Source organism: Pangasianodon hypophthalmus, chromosome 17 (genome assembly GCF_027358585.1).
Source record: "Pangasianodon hypophthalmus isolate fPanHyp1 chromosome 17, fPanHyp1.pri, whole genome shotgun sequence".
In the NCBI taxonomy this organism is placed as follows: domain Eukaryota; kingdom Metazoa; phylum Chordata; class Actinopteri; order Siluriformes; family Pangasiidae; genus Pangasianodon; species Pangasianodon hypophthalmus.
Window position 1 is genome coordinate 7,134,278 of NC_069726.1, and position 14,357 is coordinate 7,148,634.

General features: G+C 36.6%; 1 protein-coding gene across 2 annotated transcripts in view; it reads right to left on the reverse strand.

The window, feature by feature from the left end:
* Window positions 1-5,820: 5,820 nt before the first annotated feature.
* Window positions 5,821-14,357, reverse strand: part of rph3aa (rabphilin 3A homolog (mouse), a) — a 34,031-nt gene continuing 25,494 nt past the window's right edge. Inside the window, exons 5-16 of one of the 2 annotated variants that reach the window (XM_026943666.3) lie at window positions 13,938-14,115; window positions 13,390-13,563; window positions 13,094-13,201; window positions 12,854-12,933; window positions 12,142-12,216; window positions 11,466-11,575; window positions 10,339-10,465; window positions 10,177-10,233; window positions 9,029-9,180; window positions 8,603-8,684; window positions 8,310-8,406; window positions 5,821-6,613 (exon numbers count right to left, since the gene is read on the reverse strand). In XM_026943666.3, the coding sequence (XP_026799467.3) occupies window positions 6,480-6,613; window positions 8,310-8,406; window positions 8,603-8,684; window positions 9,029-9,180; window positions 10,177-10,233; window positions 10,339-10,465; window positions 11,466-11,575; window positions 12,142-12,216; window positions 12,854-12,933; window positions 13,094-13,201; window positions 13,390-13,563; window positions 13,938-14,115 (1,374 nt within the window). In that variant the 3' untranslated portion in view covers window positions 5,821-6,479. The remainder of the gene's footprint in view (window positions 6,614-8,309; window positions 8,407-8,602; window positions 8,685-9,028; window positions 9,181-10,176; window positions 10,234-10,338; window positions 10,466-11,465; window positions 11,576-12,141; window positions 12,217-12,853; window positions 12,934-13,093; window positions 13,202-13,389; window positions 13,564-13,937; window positions 14,116-14,357) is intronic. The other variant, XM_026943667.3, reaches the window with a different exon arrangement.

A 14,357-nucleotide genomic window follows, 5' to 3' on the forward strand; every position in this document is an offset into this window, starting at 1 on the left:
TTTTTGTTGAGACTGCTGTTTGTGTCTGTGGTGAGTCTGTGGTTATGTGTGGTGAGTCTGTTGGTTTTGTTTTTGTTGAGACTGTTGTTTGTGTCTGTGGTGAGTCTGTGGTTATGTGTGGTGAGTCTTTTGGTTTTGTTTTTGTTGAGACTGTTGTTTGTCTCTGTTCTGAGTTTGTGGTTATGTGTGGTGAGTCTGTTGGTTTTGTTTTTGTTGAGACTGTTGTTTGTGTCTGTGGTGAGACTGTTGTTTGTCTCTGTTCTGAGTTTGTGGTTATGTGTGGTGAGTCTTTTGGATTTGTTTTTGGGGGGTCTGTTTTTTCTGTTTTTGTTGAGTCTGTTGTTTGTGTCTTTGGTGAGTCTGTTGGTTTTGTTTTTGGTGAGTCTGTTGTTTCTGCTTTTGGGGCATCTGTTGTTTGTGTAGTTGGTGAGTCTGTTTGTGTCTGTGGTGAGTCTGTGGTTATGTGTGCTGAGTCTGTTGTTTCTGTTTTTGATGAGTCTATTGTATATGTCTTTAGTGACTCTGTTGTTTTTTCATGAAGTTCCGCCTGCTGAGATGTATTAACTGTAACAGATAGCTTTTGTGGTACAGACACCGATGATTGCTTTTCACTGGCATCTTCAGTGATAATGTCAGATGACATTACCAAGTCATTAGTAACTGTTAGATCTCCAAAAGAGACTGTGTGATGGATGCTTAGATCCAGTTTATCATCTTCCAATCCCGGGAATGTGGAATTGTAATCTGTTGCATCCCTCAGCAGAGCATATGTTGTCATCTGACTGTGTTTACACCTGTTACAAAAGATAGGAAACTGAGGATTATTTTTGTAGTGTATAGTCATGTAGCTCTATTCAGTCACTTTTTGCTTTACATTTTAAGACAATGAGCATTTCACACTGCTAAAGCGTTTTTAAATACTCTAAATATCTCTACTGAAAGGTAAGTGGATTTTTTACACATTGTAATTATTGATCACATACACTAAAAGTTTACTTTCCTCCCACATTTACTTCTATTATATGCCAACGAAGAGCAGTTGAAACTGCGAAGATCGTAGATTTGCTTTGGTTTTGTAATTTACATGATATCAAGGGGATAGCTTACATGCCCCACCAGGTCCTTTCTGCACACTCCATTCTCTGTGAAAATTCAAAACACCGCATCTTGAGGAGGTTGAAGTAGCCGTAACCTACCATACCAGCCATATTATCATTGGCATTATGAAGGCAGTGCCGAAATCTGCAACAGAATCACAGTGACGGATTGCATTAAGATAACATAATAGTGTTATCTCAGTAGGTTACAGTAAATTAAATCTCCTTGGCTGTGGCTCACAAATCATGTTTTGTCACGTCACCAAAGGCTATGTAATAAATAGCTAGTGGTGGCATGTCATACAAAGAAATATGAAAGTTGTAGGGGTATTTGTGGTAATATAATAAGACTTACTTGCTATCACAGTCACAGTGTGATAAAGTGAAGAAGTTAGTGTTGAAAACACCATAGCCAAACTCAAAGGAAGCAATGGTTTGGTCACAGTGGTCATGCTCCCTACAGCACTTATCAGTCTCCTCAAATAATCCTAGAACACAAGAGGACAGATGTAACAAGAAAGCTGTCGATGACCACCAAGCACGGTAGACACAATATCATAATCGATACATTTGTCTAACCTAAGTCTGAAAAATCAGATGCCTTGTTCCCAGAGCCACACCACAAAGTGCCTGGAATCATCCATGCTCGCTTTGAACGCTTCAGATTTTGTGAACTTTCTCCACTGTTCTGGTAAACAGTTTTGCGGTCCATACTTTCAAGGTCTCTGGTCCTGCGCACAGGCTCTCTCAGTTCTGGCAAATATCCCACAGCTACACAGGGGCCATCAGGTTCAACCAACATACTGATGTTAAAGCGTCCATCAGGAATTTCTGAGAAAGGCCTGTCTCTAGCTTCCCAGCACTTTGATGAAAAGCTTTTAATAATGGCACGGTTGTTGCTTGTAATACAGTCCACCAGGCTGTTTTCCTTGTTCCAAATGCTGTCAAATAAGACAAAAGATCTCTCTTTGCCCACTGTAGTCTGGTGAAGGAACATATAATGTGTCTGTCCATTCGAGATAGAGCTAGTCCAGAAGCAAAAATTGCTGTTTCTTGCAGATGTCCAAAAATGACCAGCAGCAGAGAAATTAAGAAAAATTGAAACAAGGCACACTATAACAAGAGAAAGGCAGCGGCCATTCATTTTATTTTTAAATCCAGAAAATAAAACTGCAAAGGTTGTGAGAATTTACTTGAAAATGATCTATAAGGAAAAGCAGTTATTTTAAATTATTTACTACTTGAACTTCAGAAAGTTGCAGAAGAAAGCTACTGAATGTCTCTAACACATCTACTCTAGCTATGAGACCGGGCATTACACCCTGGGTTTTATATCTTGGGCAGAAAGCAAAACTTTCTTCATGTATTGGTCTTACGTCAACGTCAGAGGGAGTGTCAATAAACATGGCATTTGGTTAATAGATTTTTTTTTTATGTAGGACCAGTTATGGTAGCACACACACTTGTTTCTGTACTTGTGGAAACTGACATGGGCACACACACACACACACACACTGTGTGAGGCATCATACATTTACTCATATACTTTATTATGGTTTATCAGCAAAACTTTCATCTTTTATCATTAACAACAATAACATGTTATCTGAACGATGACGTGCCTTTTAACAACATGACAACAAGACAGAATTCAAATTCCAGGGGAAATAAAAGCACATCTGCTGCAGCTGTTAAGAATGCAATCACTAGAGCTGAAATTATGTCAGTGTCTAACAATTTAAAAGCAAAACAGTTTATTAATATTCTCATGTTTTCATCAGTATTGACTCTATGTATATTAAACAAAAGCCTGTCAGCAATTAAATGTAAAGTGTTCAGTACTTTACATTAAAAATCTAATGATGTAATGCTGTTCTGGAGATGCACTGTAAAGATAAGGTGAAAGAAGTCTGGTACACTTAGAGAAGGCTGCAGAGTTTACTTAGCAATGCAAAGTTCACGTTGATTCTTCTTGCGTGTCTGTCTGCAGTGACTGGTCAAACCCTCGCCTGATTTTACATGAACTTTTCCGCCCTATCACCACTGAAGGGAAGTTAATGATTAGCTGTGCATCACAGTAAACTCCCCTTCAGCAATTCAAATTCTAAAGACTATGAAACATGAGATTAAAAAGGATTACATCTAGCTCCATTAAAGGTCATTTGACTGTATTTTTGGGGGAACTCTTAAAGGTTCTTATGTAGAACTTTAAAACACAGTGCCTCCATTTTAGAGAGGGATCTTCAGGAAGCTAAGAACCCTTAAATATCCAGGGGGTACATTTTTCTAGGTGTGCATACATTTATGATGGCAAAAGGTTAGTTTTTGTAATTTGTACTGTATTTCTTTATTTAATTCTTTTAACATATTTTAAACTACACCCTTAGAAAATGGGTTCAAGACTGCTTTAATGTGTTCTTTGTATAGTTTATAGTTCTCCACTTCCTAAAATGCTTCTAGTTTGAAACCCTTTCTAACAGGGAAACACTCAAACTGTTTTTGGCACATTTTTATTGATTCTTGGAAGCCATGACCTTTACATGCCTCATTAATCTGAGAACATCTTTTATCTTGTGTAGAATATGGACAATGCATATATAAGCAAATATTGTTCCCCATAATTGATTGGTGAATTTTCTGCTTTTAAGACCTATTATGTTAAAAACACAACCTGCCCCCCGACTGCTCCTTTCAGTGTTTTAAAAAGTGCAGCATATGGACAACCTCATATCTGAAACCCCTGCCACGCTAAATAATGTGGTAATACCATATCCTGCTTTGTCAACAACGCTTTATGCCATTCGAGTTGATCAGAATGACATATCAATGTCCTGTAGTGCTTTATAACAAATCAAACATCCTGAGCTGAGGTGCAGACAACCCCCAGGCCTCAGATCAAAAGGAGAACAAAAATATCATAATAGCATGCCCCCTATCTTATTACATAATATGGAAGTGCTGTGTGGATGAGCATGCTGTGCTGTTATCAATGTTCATTTTCTGAATACTTTCCTGATAAAATAGATTCACTGGACTCACTGGCATGACTTTCCATCTGTCAATAAAACTGCATATATATAATATATATTAGTATTAGTTTTCTTTATATTACATTGGGATTGGTGTCATATATGATTGCATAGTACATTATAAGGTATAGGTGATTCAAGTGCCCACTTGGTTTCATTTGTATGCTCACCACATATTGTCATATTGTGTGAACATACGAGTAAAAAAAATCATAATAAATCATCCTACTGACAATGGGCATCACAGAGACGTCCTCCTCCACAATGGAAGATGAGATTATGTCACACACTGTCAAACTCGTCACTTGAACTTTGTGCCAGATCTTCTGAGACGGCTGAAGGTGAAGACAGAATCACCTCAGTGCAAACACAACACTCCGGTAATGCAAGAGGTGTGTCCCTGCCAGGTTACAACATATCACTTTCTGTGAGGCTGTTTATTATTAATGACTTTATTGGCTACATTAGGATAATACAAGTGTATACACTGAAAAAACACTGAATAAATAACAAATATATTAAATAATCTTTTAGTATCAGTCGCAATATAACGTGGGCAAACATATTTAAGAAAGTGTCCATGCACAAATAACATTTTCTGAATAAGCAAGCATTTAGTCTGTATATATACACTCGCCATCCATTTTATTAGGAACACCTGTACATATGCACATTTATGCAGTTACCTAATCAGCTAATCATGTGGCAGCAGCGCAATGCATAAAATCATGCAGCTACAGGTCAAGAACTTCAGTTAATGTTCACATCAAACATCGGAATGGGGGAAAATTGTGATATCTGTGACTTTAACTGTGGTAGGGTTGTTGGTGCCAGATGGGCTGGTTTGAGAAACTGCTGATCTCCTGGGATTTTCACACACAACAGTCTCTAGAGTTTACAAAGAATGGTGTGAAAAACAGAAAACGTCCTGTGAGTGGAGGGTCTGCAAGCTGAAACACATTGTTGAGATCAGAGGAGAATGACCAGACTGGTCTGAGCTGACAGGAAGTCTATAGTAACTAAATAAGCACTCTTAACAACCGTGGTGAGCAGAAAAGCATCTCAGAATGCACAACACATCAAACCTTGAGGTGGATGGGCTACAACAGCAGAAGAGTACATCAGGTTCCACTCCTGTCAGCCGAGAACAAGAATCTGAGGCTATCATGGGCACAGACTCACTGAAAATGGACAGCTGAAGACTGGAAAAAGACCAGGTGATTTTTTTTTTCCAATCTTCAACTCTCCAGTTTGGGTGAGCCTGTGCCCATGATAGCGTCCGATTCCTGTTCTTGGCTGACAGGCGTGAAACCCAATGTGGTCTTGTGCTGTTGTAGCCAATCCACCTCAAGGTTTAATGTTTTGTGCATGCTTTTCAGATCAACACAGTTGTAAAGAGTGAATATTTGAGTTACTATATCCTTCCTGGCAGCACAATCCAATCTGACCATTTTCCTCTGACCTCTCTTATCAAAACGTGTTTCCACCCTCAGAACTGTCACTCACTCAATGGTTTGTGTAAACTCTAGAGACTGTTGTGTTTGAAAATCCCAGGAGATCAGCAGTTTCTGAAATTCTCAAACCAGCCCTTCTGGTACAAACATCCATGCCATGATCAAAGTCACAGAGATCATACTTTTTCTTCATTCTGATGTTTGATGTGAAAATTACCTGAAGCTCTTGACCTGTATCTGCATTACTTTGCATTGTGCTGCTGCCACATGATTAGCTGATTAGATAACTACATGAATGTGCAGGTGTTCCTAATAAAGTGGATGGTGAGTGCATATATAGTATATATATCACCCTCAGGTACGTCAACAATTATTACTCAGTTTCATCATTGTTTTTCTATAGTGTAAAATACAATTTTGGATCTGAACATTTTTGAAAAATATATGGGAATATCAATATACAACAACCTGTATATAAGATGTAGCTTGATACGTTATACCACTTACTGTGCAGAATTTTTATCTATTTTATTACAGCAGTCATTTGTCATTAAAGTCAAAATTATTTAGGGGAAGATGCTCATAATTAAAATACTGTAATTACGTCACATTTAAAGTCACATTTACTTTCTCAGTACCTAATGTAACACGGTTTTTCTTATCATCCTTTGCAATAGTGGATTAGATTCAATACAGTTAGACAGTTAAAGATTATCTAAACCACTAATTACATAATAGCTCGTTGTAAGAGCATGAAGCAAGAAGTGCACTATCGTACATGAAGTCAGGCTAATTAGCACAGTAGGAGCAGTTTTAAGAGGGATGAAAATGAATGGTGGAAGACAGGATCGTACGGAGTCACAAAGTAAGATCTATTAGGATATGGAGATCAGCGTATTTCAGTCATCAGCCTCGATGTTGTTTTGATTGAACAGCACATGCCAGCGTTCGATCTTCTTATCTTTGTTCTTCAGGCACTCGTACCAGTGCTTCAGGCATTCTCCTTTGGCTGTGATACCAAGCTGGCAGCCTCCTGTGTTTCATACCACAAATATTTCATATATTTCATCTGCTTGCCATTATGATCATATGGAGAGGAATCCATGTTAAATTGAAATTTAAATCATTCAAGTGGACAAACATGAAAGATGGCGCAATAGTTTTCAACAGTAACATGTGAAACGTGTCGAAATGAAAACAAACCTTTGTTATGTTGTTTTCATGACGCCTGTTCTCTTACTGAAAAACGATGTGTGGATTTGCATTCAAAGAATGTGAGAGAATTAAATGCATTTATCTCTTACGCAACTTATTGTGGTTCACTGTGCTTTAAACACTCCGGCACAAAGCACTAAGCTCGATGTGAAAGCCTTCATTGTATTTCAAACACTAAATAAGGAACATTTAACTGTTTTAATCTTCTTATACCACAGCAATTTGCCAACAAATACAATTTTAATAATTAAAGAATGATATGTTTTATCCATTTACAGCTACATTTAATGTTGTGGAACATCCATGAAACAAGTTAGTTCATTTTATCACTTATATTAAAGCTTATAAACATTTGTTGCCTCACAGCCTCTCTTTGTTCTCTCTCTCAAAGTTAATATATACAAAAAATGCAGGAATGAAGACTTTCCTCTGTCGGAAAATGTTATAGTTTTACCTATAAAGTTAAAGTTATAGTTTTGCCTCTGACTATAACGAAGCGCTGACAACTTCCAAAAATGTTCATTTCTTCTCTCAGAAAACATCACTACATCAACAAGTACACATTTTAATCGATTTGTGTGGAGCTTCCAACCTGCATAAATTGATGTTATAGAAATTATAATGTATTAGAACCAACTGGAACTACTGTCAGAGTGGCCATTACATAAAATAAAAATTTATTAATTAAACCTTCTGACCAGTCAGAATTGAGCATTCAAGAGCGCTGTGGTATAAAATGTAAAAACTGTCCAATCAGATGTCCTCTGACAAATTCGAAAAAATTTGTTCAGCCTGATGATGTGCCACTGACTCATGAATGTATTAAAGAGCTGAAGATGAACAAATCTTGGACAATTTTTTTAAATATTTTGCAATAGGAAATGAACTGAGAAATAGGTAGATAGTTTCAATTAGTCATTACCATGAAAGAGATTAACTGGTGTTCTGCCTGTAAGCCTGCATAACAAACATATCATCATTCAGGACAAGGCTTATGATTGGACAGTTATTACATTATAGCTTTGGCATGTTTCAAACACTGCGCAGTGGAATGAAATTTGAAAAAGCTTGAAAATGTGGCAATTCGAAGTGTCCTGAAATAGTCTATTCTGACACAATTTCAGTATTTCATTCTTTATAAGCAAATCCACACATTCAGTAAAAAAGTGCAAGTAATGTAAAAACAATGTAATAAAGATTTTTCATTTTACCACATTGTCCACAAGTAATGTGAAGGGTGCACATTGCCTGTCACATTTTTCCTAATGTGCATTTTTAATGTGACATGAATTTCTTTCCATATTCATCAAGGTCATGGCCTTCATTATCATGACTTTGGCCTGTGGAATATTGCATGCATATGCCAGTACATGACATTTTCCAGCAGTTTGGGTGTACAAAATAAAAAAAATAAGGAACTGTAGTGTAATAATAATAATAATAATAATAATAATAACAATAATAATAATTGTTATTATTATTATTATTATGTTCTTGTAATAATGTCACTATACCTATGAAATCATTGGATTTTCCCATGTCATAATCCCAGACGGAGATATCCAAAGTCTTCTTTGCTAGTTCACTGTGTTTGATCTCATAGCTGAATTCCTGCAATAACAAAAACTCAGTCAGCCGTGTGTGAAGCATGTCAGTGGCAGAACCCATTTCATGTGACGTGAACAGAATAAAGCACCTTCTTTGTTTTAAACTGACAGAGCTCATAAATGTTCTCTCAAGGTGTCATGTCAATGGTGCTTATTAATAAAACAGAAGGGTATTAGCGAGACAGACGGAGAGAGCAAACCTCATTAAATTCAGGGTTGAGGGTCTTCTTCTTGATCTGCGTTTTATTCTTCGCTTTCTTCCCCATGTCAGGTTTCAGAGAACTACAAAGCAGCATGAAGACAATAAACATGACAATGTGCAGTTCAATTATGAGCTACACTGGAAACTAATTAGCTTAAAAAAATAATCTATCAAATAAACGCTAACATGCTTAACAATGACTGTCATTTAGCATGACCTCATTTGCATAAGGACAGATGGTGGCAAGGTTTTATCCCTTTGGAAATGAGGTTTTTGGTAGATCTTGTGTAGCCCAATTGCATAATGTATGTTTTTGTCTAGAGCACCTCATGAAAGTCTCCATGATGAGAAAAAAATAGGAGTTTGATATTGATGCTTTAAAGACTGAAGGTGTTTACAATGTTATAGCTTTTTTAATACCTACATCTTGACATAAGGGTCAGAGTAGCCATTGGCATCCATGGGAGCCAGATGAGCACAGCGGACGATACCCACAATGAGTTGACTCTGCTGGCTGTTGTAGGTGAGAGACACCAGAATACGTCCTCTCTCCTCTGCATCATCACCCTCGTTTATCTACAGACACAACCCAGCAGACCAGACACAGTTTGTTTCGACTGCTCTGATATTTTATTCTGCTCAATTTTATGGGACAAGACAAATATTACAAAAAAGATTAATTGAAAATCACTAACCACACCATTAATGAGCGCAAACATGAGGATGCATACTCATACAACAAAATGAAGATTTTTAGTATATTCGGTTTCAAGGATGTTCCTTTATTATCACAAATAATAATAATGGTCAAATAGTGTACATTATTATATGGATAGTAAAAAAAAGGTCAAAGGTTCAAATATTTCCCTTTCTGAAAGTGCTATATACTGTATATTGTCTTTTATACAATAGTTCCGGTCCACTAATTTGATTGGTTGAGCGGCGTTCCAAGAGTGCTTATATTTCCTATAACCACACTGCGATGTTTCACTGTGTGTATCACTCCGCTCGTCTGTGTTAGCAAAGTAAAATTCCACTTCCTGGTTTGAAACTGCTACTGCAGTAGTGTTCTCAACATCATCAGTGGACATAGCAAACAATACTTTTCAGGAATATAAATTTTGACCTAAAATATGAAAGGTCATCAGATGAAGATGAAAAGGAAGGAAGAAAGCACCTTTTACCAAAAGCACCTTTAACGCGAATGTACAAATCATTGTGAGCTAGCTAGTGAGAGAGTGTGGCTTCTTTGGGATCTATTTCTGGTAGTGGAGAAAAATATACAGAACATTCGGCCACATTGTGTCCGAAATGTCACTTATATATATTTATACTTATATATATACTTATATAAATGATTCTATATTAATTTCTATTTATAGAACTGTTGTATAAAAGCAATATCGCACTCACAATCATGCAGTTATACCGAATATCGGCACGGCTGCGATTACCTAAGGCTGGATCACAGCTGAGCCAATATTCAGTATAACCGCACTCTTGTTCATATGATATTGCTTGTGCTTTGCCATTATAACTTCCTTTTACATCCTTTATGTATGATTTATTTACCTCCTCCTCATACAATGCCATACCACGTATTGCACCTCCAGCAGCTGTTCGCTTCACCTACATGTGGGAGAACCAAAAGCAGACGGTGAAATCCAAGAAGACATATCACAAGAATATGTGTAATCTGATAACATCAGTCAGTAAGTCAGTGATGCAGCTTACCGGAATAACTCTCTCCAAACACACACTGAAGTTCTTCTTCTGGTTCACTTTGAGCTTCTTCAGGACCACACGGGTTTCCCCAATGAACTCGTTATGTCCAAACTTGTCTTCATCGCTCACAGAGAGTCTGACAGGGAACAACGTGGATGCTGACCCTTAGCAATCTTACAAATGTCATGCCTTTAATTAAGCGGTGAAGTCTCTGAACAACACAAATCGATAAATATCTTCATTCCTTGTATTTATTTATCTTGTATAATCTAAATGGAGGCAGTGAACTGAAATAAATACACAATCAGATTGTCTCCTTGATAAAGCTGATTATTTTTGTAACTAAAAGAGATCAGCTAATGAGTAGTCGAATGTCAGTCAATACAGTATTTACAGCACTCAGTAAAGAATCTGATATCTCTAAACATCAGCTCTATTGCCATTTCCAAATGGAGAATGATGTTAACTCTTGCCTTACATTTACAGATTAAATTCTGCTAACTAAAAATAGGGTTGTTATAATAAACTGAGCCTTGGGAACACCAGAGGCAGGAGAATTTTCAGGAAGTGATTATCACAGATGACAAGTAAGATGACCTCCTGGACCACCTCAACCTCAGATCTGATCAGGTGGCTATTCACCAGCCCTGAAAAATGGCATAAACACAACTCTTCAATACCTGATTTATGTATTAAATGCTACGGAATTTGGCTTGCTTAGAAATCAATCACGTATCTAATACTCCTATATCTACTGTTCAGTCTTCTCTTTTTAAATCTTTGGTGTATATTGCTTTTCAGCCTTGTGATAATTAGTTGTATTTTGATTAGCTGATAATACACAGGCCACCCAGCTTAACTCAGTGGTATAAAGCTGTACACAATGTAGCACTTCTTTAAAGATTGACCTATTTGGAGGATAATGAGAACAAACCATTTCAAGTCCTTGACATATTTCTGGATTAAACAAGTAACGCTCTTTTTTTTTTTTATTTGCTTATTATATCTGCTCATAGCCTTTGCTATTTGATTAAACACCATTAATGATTATACTGCTCTCTTTCTTTGATAATTAACCTTGTCTTTTACATTTGGTATAGAACAAAGCCCTAAATATAACATAATTATCACATTACCTGAGGGTTTTTCTCTGCATGTCCTCATTGGTGATGCCGTGGTAGACCAGCGTCTCATTCCAAACTGGGTTCAACGTGTTGCGCAGAGTCTTTGTGCGTAGCTTGTTAGACTAACAAAAAGAGAAAAATAAACACTTTCAGTGTTTATTTTTATATAAATAAGTTGTCAGGATATTTATAATTCAATCTTTTTTTTTATTCAGCTTCATGAATATGTAGTTCTGAATGTGCCCTACATAACATTGCAAGTGTTCCTAGATGTACATTGCAATGTAAACTAGAGAGCTTTTTGAATTTGTGGAGATTCTGGATGCAATCATTTTAAACAAAGAACCTGTTTGCCTTCTGTGTTCTGTGCGGCTGTGCCAATATAATCATACATTATTTAAACCATATCAGAGTCAGTATTCTGACACCATTTTTGCTAAATAAAACCCCTTCTTGGACCAATGTCAACTACACACACTAGGTTTGAGACTAAATAAACATTTAGTTCCCATTAGTACCATTATTTGAAGAATCCTCCAACAGGCCTACAGAATACACAGACAAGCCAACTAGATTAAATGATTTATATATATATATATATATATATATATATATATATATATATATATATATATATATATATATATATATATAAATATTATACAGTCCTGCACGTCCAAATGTTTACCTTGCTAGCACCTGGAAGCAAATGCAGTTTGACATATGGATCAGCAAGGCCATTGGAGTCCATTGGCTTGAGGCCCTTAACCAAAGAGACAATGATAAACAATTTCAGAAAACATTTCAGAATCTTTCAAATATTTACATGAATTTCAGAGTGTCTTTGTATTTGGTATGTCTGCTTTTTGCTTTAATGACAGTGTGCGATCGAGCTGGCTTGGACTCCAATAGTTTGTGCAAAAACTTATGATCCATTTTACATCATATCCTTTGGAGTAGCATCTTAACACATGCTTCAATAGAAAAGATTAGGAATGAGGAAAATCGGACCTTTTCTACAAAGCAGTTAACATGGTCAATATCATATATTTGCTTACATTTAAATAGAGACCTGGAAATAGTGTAAAATCTTGAATATTAAATATTCAATATATTGAACATTTAGTTTCTTTGTTTTAAATATTTCAAAATTCTAAAATCTTCTGTTTATTTCCAATTTTAAATGGAAAAGAACCATCTCAGATCAATGTGATCTCAGACTTACATATATATATATATATGTATATATATATATATATATATATATATATATATATATATATATATATATATATATATATATATATATATATATATATGTGTATGAAGTGTGGAAATGGACTTTAGAAGAGCTTCTTATTTAATGCAATTTTGGCCTGCTCACAGATGGAACACGATACCTTAGCTCTGATGATATTGCAGTGCAGAGTGTTGTTTTCCTCCTCATAGAGCAAGCTAAACTCCAGCATCCCCAGTGTGGCTGAGAGAGGGCAAAAAATAGCAGCAAGAGGAAATTGAACCTGAAAACAAATTCCAAACTACAAACTAAAGCTACTAGCCTGCAACCAAGATGGAGGAGAATCACTAAAGAGCTGCATGGTAAAGAGCTTAATCGTGAGCAGGGTGTATTAGAGTCTTACTGGCATCATCAGAGTCGTAGTCCTCTACCTCCTCGCCTGTGGCAGGAGTGTGGGTGCTGTTTGGAGGCTGCATAGTAGGTATTGTCCTACTCTCCATCTGAAGGACTCCTTTCTCAAGGACAGTTACAGAAACACATTGGGTGATCTGTGATCTGACCATCATGTGTAATTCAGTTTTACTCCAAACAGAACTCAAACATACAGCTCTGACTCCATACAGCATAGAGAAGAGAAGGAATTATCAAAGTTCCTCTCAGAATGAGAATTACTGTTACCTTTCAGCTCTTTTTTTTTACCTTTCTGCATTAGTGAGCTCGGATAAGACGGCTGCACAGGACTGGCGCTCTTGACAGATTCTACTTTTTTCCATGCTGTCAGATTAGACTGTCTCTCTGCACCCGATTGAGTTTGAGTTTGACTGATCTGAGCACTGACAGGCAGCACTTCTTGCTCAGGAGGCTTCATTTCTGCTGAGTTGAAACAATCAGGAAAGTGATATTACAATTTTCAGGTTCGTATACACTTTTATACGTTTCAGACTCAATATTAAATCTCATTGCAATATACAGACACTGACTCAGAAACTGCTGCTTTCTGACGATAAGCTAGACACTGTCTACAGTTGGGGGAACAGCATAATAATAGGATAAATGTACTTATTCTGTTTGTTACTATGCACAATACACATTCAGACTTCTATGTAATGTATTCATAGTACATTGTTAAACATGAGCCACTATTGACAGGGTAGAAGTGAACTTTACAATACAATAGCCTGTAAGCTAACCTCTTAAACTCAAAGAACCTGAAGACAACTAATTGAATAAGAATTTAAGAGGCTAACCTCCATTCTGTGTGTTGACATATGAATGAGCAGTTGTGCCCTGTTGGGATGATGGTTCAGTTGGAGCATGTAGGTCTCCTGCAGTGCTGAACTGTTTCGGCTTCGAAATGGGTAAAGGTGCAGGCAAGATCTGCTGTGGCAACCCCTTGAAGAACCAGGCACCAGACTGCTTCAACATCTTGAAAAGAGTTAAAAGTACATATATCATAAGCCTGCATTTTCCCTAACTTACACATGGATGGTTACAGACAACAGTTTTCCAGTTGAGAGTTATCAATGAAATGGAGTAATCTCTGGAGAGAAAAAGGTTTATCTGTTTTATCACTGAATTCTATATTTTATTAAAAGATTATGCAGCTGAATTTCCATAAAGAGGATATAAAATAATTATTACTGGTAACTTTCCATTAATTTCCAAAT